This window comes from Herpailurus yagouaroundi, unplaced genomic scaffold (genome assembly GCF_014898765.1).
Source record: "Herpailurus yagouaroundi ecotype Mexico unplaced genomic scaffold, PumYag 159, whole genome shotgun sequence".
Taxonomy (NCBI): Eukaryota; Metazoa; Chordata; class Mammalia; order Carnivora; family Felidae; genus Herpailurus; species Herpailurus yagouaroundi.
In genome coordinates, this window is record NW_024412400.1 from 63,318,952 (window position 1) to 63,325,048 (window position 6,097).

General features: G+C 42.5%; 1 protein-coding gene across 2 annotated transcripts in view; it reads left to right on the forward strand.

The window, feature by feature from the left end:
* Positions 1–4,739, forward strand: part of SAMD7 (sterile alpha motif domain containing 7) — a 27,459-nt gene extending 22,720 nt beyond the window's left edge. For both annotated transcript variants that reach the window (XM_040480709.1, XM_040480710.1), the window contains exons 8-9: positions 412–522; positions 3,641–4,739. In XM_040480709.1, coding sequence (XP_040336643.1) covers positions 412–522; positions 3,641–3,808 — 279 coding nt within the window. In that variant the 3' untranslated portion in view covers positions 3,809–4,739. The remainder of the gene's footprint in view (positions 1–411; positions 523–3,640) is intronic.
* The last annotated feature ends 1,358 nt before the right edge of the window (positions 4,740–6,097 follow it).

A 6,097-nucleotide genomic window follows, 5' to 3' on the forward strand; every position in this document is an offset into this window, starting at 1 on the left:
GAAAGAAAGAAAGAAAGAAAGAAAGAAAGAAAGAAAGAAAGAAAGAAAGAATTGGGGGGCACCACCTGGCTCAGTGGGGAGAGCATGCAAGTCTTGATCTCAACGTCATGAGTTTGAGCCCCACATTAGGTATAGAGATTACTTTAAAAAATTGTTTATTTTTATTTATTTACTTATTTTATTTAAGAGAGACAAAAGGGGGGTAGGGAGAGGAGCAAAGGTAGAGAGAGAACCTTAAGCAGGTTCCACACTCAGCAGGGAGCCTGACACGGGGCTCCATCCCACCACTGTGAGATCATGACCTGAACTGAATCAAGAGTCGGATGCTCCGCTGACTGAACCACCCAGCTGCCCCACACAGGAATTTTTTCCAAAGACATGCAAAGTTAACACCTTTTGTTTTTGATAAAGGTATTTAAAGATCATGCCATTGATGGAGAAACCTTGCCATTACTCACCGAGGAGCATCTTCGCAGCACTCTGGGATTAAAGCTAGGGCCGGCACTCAAGATTCAGTCACAGGTATGGTGAGTTCTCATAACCAAATATGTATTAATGGTATGAGGCTTAAGAGAAATATGTTACTTTTCTCCTGTTGTAATATGCACAATACCCACTTAACCTCTTTATTAAGCTTTGCCCCTCTGTGGGTGGGGACCTGACAGAAATGGGGAAACCTGAAAGCTTTGGGTGGGGTAGTGGTACTCATTCCTAGCTATGGTTGGGAAGGCACAAAGCAGTGGTGTGCTGGTGAATGTTTAACAACTAGTTCTCTTTAAAAAACAAAATGAACGCTGACTTGTAGCATCTGTTAATTTCTGTAATGTAAATATGCCTATGATGGCTGACAAACTCCTAATGTCATGTCCCCGAATTCAGAATCGGGGAGAGAGGCGCAGCAGTGCCCCATTTTAGAGCATGTTCACCATATGGATACACATAACTGACCTCAGGAGCAGAATAATAATAATTAATAGTAAAATCATTAGGTAAAAACAATTAAGGAGTGATGAGTTTTGAGTATTGATGACTCGAGTTTTCAATATAATGTATTTAATTGTAAATTTATATAATTTAATTTTTAACAATGCCACATTTAGCAACTGCTTTGCAAACTTCCCGAAAATGTAACGATTGGCTCTTGAGACTGGACCGAGGCAACTCCAGTTCATGACTTCTCACCATCTCCACTGCTTCCTTCAGGACTAAAGCACCAGTATCTCTCATTAGATTACTGCCTTAGCCTTCTGTTTGCCCTGCTCTGCCTTTGCCCTCCCAGCACCTATGCACAAAACAGTTCAGGATGATCCTCCTAATACATAGGACAGACCATGTCTCCCTTTGGCTCAAAAGTCTGCAATAGCTCCCCATTTCCTCCAGAGTAACCGCCCAAAGTTTATATCATTTGTGCTCCTCCATTATCCTTACCTTCCTGACCTCATCTTCTACTTACCTCCCCTCTGCTCCACACCCCCCAGTTACTGCTTTTGACCACTGGCCTCTGGATGCTGCTTAAACTTGTCGGCAAGCTCCACCTAAGGGCCGTTCCCTCTGCCTGGGATGCTCTTCCCCTGATATCCTCATGCCTTGTTCCCTCACCTCCTTCATCTTTGCTCTGCTATATCTTCTTAATGAAGTTTGCTCTGATCGCCCTATTTACAATTGTACCCAGCTCAGGATCCATGCACACTACTGCTGTTCCTTTTCTTCTCTTCTTTTCTTCCCCAACAGCACCTATCATCTTCAATCATACAATGCAATGCATTTATTATATTCATGTTTATTGTTGATTCCCCCCCCCCCCAAACCCACTAGAATGTAAGCTCCATGAGAGCATAGGTCTTTGTCTGTTTTGTTGACTAATGTATCTTTAGAGTATACAAGACTCATAATAGGTCAAAAGTTATTTGTTGAAAGAGTGAGTTTCCTGAAAATGAAACCAAGAATCATCAACTGATTCTTCCCAGAATTTATACAGAACTGAACCACTTTACAATACATATTTACACAAAGAACAATGAGACTTCAAAATGCCCTTCGAAAACCATTTTTCTCTGCCAAAAAAGTTTAGGGTAAAGAAGTTCTTTATTTCTAGTGTAAATACCTTAATGTTTCCATTGGTATTCTTTTTTTTTTTTTCAACTTCTTATTTTGGAATGATTTTAGGTATAGAAAAGTTGCAAAGATAATAGAGTTCACCCAGCTTTTCTTAAGGCTAACATCTTACATAATGTGGCACATTTGTCAAAACTAAGAAATTAACATTGGTACAATATGGTATTCACTTTTAAATAATTTATTTTTCTTTTAAATTTTTTTTTTGTTTATTTATTTTTGAGAGACAGAGAGAGAGCACGAGCAGAGGAGGGGCAGACAGAGAGGGAGACAGAGAACCTGATGCAGGTTCCAGACTCCAAGCTGTCAGCACAGAGCCTGACACAGGACTCAAACTCACGGACCTGAGCCGAAGTCGGATGCTTAACTGACTGAGCCACCCAGGCGCCCCAACAATTTATTTTTCTTTAGTGAGGATACTATCCCTCTTGGCATTCTAATGACACTGCATGGTTTTTTTTTTTTTCTCAAATCTGATTTACTTTGGCTCTAATTTATCACTCTGGCACTTATTTTTTTCTGCCTTAACAACGTGGCCAGCTCTAAGCCTTTCTTTTTTCTTTTTGAACATAGTTGGCATACAGTGTTACATTCTCCAAGTCAGTCTTCATCTTGTCCTCACTTGCCATCACTATTAGCCCCAAATCATTTTCACAAGGCTGTAGTCATTTCCTGTGCTCACACCTAATGTGTATAAGTAACTCTATGGAGCCCAAGTGAGCTCTAAAGTCCAGGCTCCATCTGCCTGCACAACAGGATAGAGCTCCCCAGAAGCTGTGGGGGAAGATCTCAATCTCCAAAATGGGAAGCAGGGGCAAAATTCCATTATAGTAAGCCCTGCTGAGAAGAAGAAAACCCACCCGGATGACCAGAAACTTAGAAGGTGGACCTGAACAGGGCATACAAGGCATACAGGACATTACTGGAATCTGAGAACCCAGTATTATTAGAATGGAAGAAGCTGGGTTTGAGCTGTGACAATGTGAACGACGTAGAAATCCCCTGGGTCCCCTGGAGGGTGAGGTTTGTGTAAGAGTCCAGTGGTTAATGCTGGGGCACCGAGGCCCAAAGCGGCAATGTTTATGTCTCAACACTAAGGCAACTTGAAGCCACCTGTGTGCTGAATCTCCCTAAAGAATTGCAGCCTCAGCTTAGAGAAGTGCCAGTTGGGCATTGGTAAAGGTGGAGTGGGGTGTCTGTGGGATCTGTTGAAGGACCCTTAGGAAAGGGTGAGGTGGAGTAAACTCAGAGTGAAATGATTGGGTCACAGATGAACCACAGCAGACCCAGAGCCAGGAATTACAAAGTTACTACCACGGTGATATCCAGTTTTACAGTAATAAATGCTGGATGTTTCTGAGAGAAAGAAAAAGCCCCCACATCCTAGAACGGCGTCCCTCACAACTATCTAGATGCCCCATGCCTGAAATTACCTATCCTTCCTGCCATCTATGCCTAAGCAGAGGATGCTGGGTTATTGAAAGAATCTATAGACTTAATTGTTATAATCATTTTGTCTCCAAAGGTATCTCAGCAAGTGGAAAGTATGTTGTATAAGAAAAGCCTTCTACTTCCTACCCATACAAAACAACCATTTGAGCAACCAGCAGATACGTCCCCTCTTTTGGATTTTAATTCCTGGGGTGATACATTGGATGTTCCTTGTTCCCAGGATATAACAATTCCTAAATGAAGCGAACAAGATAGCGTGAGAAATTAAAACCCTCAAGGAGCAAGAACAGTCTTTATCAGTTTTCCAAAGAGTCCAGGACATTCTGAAGGGCGTGTGAGGGTTTCCCAAGATGAGATGGAAGCTGGGAAGAAGAGAAAGCCAGCCCTCCTGGAGCCCTTAAGGAGGCCTTGCCCGAGAGCCTTCCTAATGTGACTTCAGCCCAAAGTGGCTGCAGGTGTATCCTTGGAAGCAAATGCTGAATGAAGGAGAGCATTTGCAAACACCAAAAAAGCTACAGTTGGGTGATTCCATGAGGAAATCTCCGAAGAAGCCAAAAGAACCAATACTGAAAAAAAAAAAAAAAAAAAAAGAGTTCCTTATCTCCCTTCACTCATTTCCCATCCCCCAAACCAGAAAGAGACCAAGGCAATCCCGTGGAGTTGAAAGATGTAGAAGAAAAAGTGGCAAAGTACAAAAATGAGAAAGAGAAGCTGACCACAAGGCCTCCACTTTTTCTCACTTCAGGCTTCCAGGCTGAAGAAGGACCAAGCCAGGGAAGAACAGAAGGCTTAACCTTTCAGTTCAGAGAGACTGTTATTCAGCATTTTCTTTCTGACATGAAATTGTCATGACTCAAAATAACTCCTAATTATCTGAGACCGAGATGAAAAGTAACAGTACCCACCTCAGATTTCCCACAAAGCGTGGGGATAGAGTTATCTCTGCAAAGCAGGTCTGAATTGGCTGGAGGGAGGGGAGAAGATGAAGGTGACTTTCTGCTTGTCCCCGTGGAGTCCCTCTCAACTTTACACTTAACAGAAAGCCTCTGAAAAGATACACAAGAAAAGGCTAGGAGTTTGCTCAAGGAAGGGACTGGCAACAGGGGCATGAGGGAAACTTAGCACATACCCTCCTGTACATTTTATTTTATTTTATTTTTAATTTTTTTTCAACGTTTTTTATTTATTTTTTGGGACAGAGAGAGACAGAGCATGAACGGGGGAGGGGCAGAGAGAGAGGGAGACACAGAATCGGAAACAGGCTCCAGGCCCTGAGCCATCAGCCCAGAGCCTGACGCGGGGCTCGAACTCACGGACTGCGAGATCGTGACCTGGCTGAAGTCGGACGCTCAACCGACTGCGCCACCCAGGCGCCCCACCCTCCTGTACATTTTAAATGTCCAACGATGAGAATGCATTTTCTATTTTTAAAATTTACATTTAAAATGAAGAAACTGTAGCAGACAGCCTCGAAGGTAGCCCCCAATGATCCCTGCTTCCCGGTCCCTGTGCCCTCGTGTAACGCCCTCCCCTCTTAGGTGGGATGGACTTACTGACTCTTTTCTAGTGAACATAATATGAAAATCATGATGGATGTCACATCTTTGGTTCTTCTGTCTGGGATGCTCTTTCTCTCTCTTTGGAATCCCTGCTCTTGAGGGAGCCAGCTTCTATGAGTCCAGGCAGCCCTGCGGAGAGCCTGAGTGATGGAACGTGGAAACAAATCTTCTGAGGCTTGTCAAAAGCCACATTAAGGAACTTGAACGTGGCTTCTCTTCAATGAAGCATTGAGATAACTACACATGCAGCTTCTGCCTACAGCTTGATGGAGGGCCTGAACCAGAGGTCCCCACTGAGTCGCTCCTGGATTCCTGACCCACAGAAACTGCAAAATAATAAATGTGTTGTTTTCAGCCACAAAGTTTTGGAGTAATTTATTTCACAGCAATAGATAACTAAAACAAACCAATAAAGTGCATTGTACAACATGTATGGGCTGGTACCCACATTCACTTTTTGATTTAAAGGTGGGTTTTTGAAGTTATTTCCCTACAAGCCAGGCTAACATCATCAAGCTTTACTCTCTTCCACTTTTAATCTGAAAACAGCAAGGGGTTTTTGCCAACATAAAATTATATTGTACTTTCAAATATCCTTGTGGATTTGCTAATTTACTTCCTATGGAGAGAGAAAGAGAGACAGAGAGAGACGGAGGAGGGAGAGAAGGAGAAAAAGAGGAATAATCTGGGAAAATTTCAAAATTTTACAAAGTTTTGTCACATGCCCTTTCAACGGTTACAATTCTCAGCATAGAGAAGTTTCACAAGATAGCAAATGTGAGTTAACAGATGTTATGGTGGGGGATAAAAAGGAAAGTTTAATTAATATTTTTAGTGGGAAAAGGATCGTGTGGCTCAATCCATATGACAGTTTTAAATTTCTTATCCCTGCTAAATGAGTCAATCGAGTTGGGAACTGATTCACTTGAACACATGTGTCTCAAAGTCGCACTAAGGAAAGTGTTCTGACA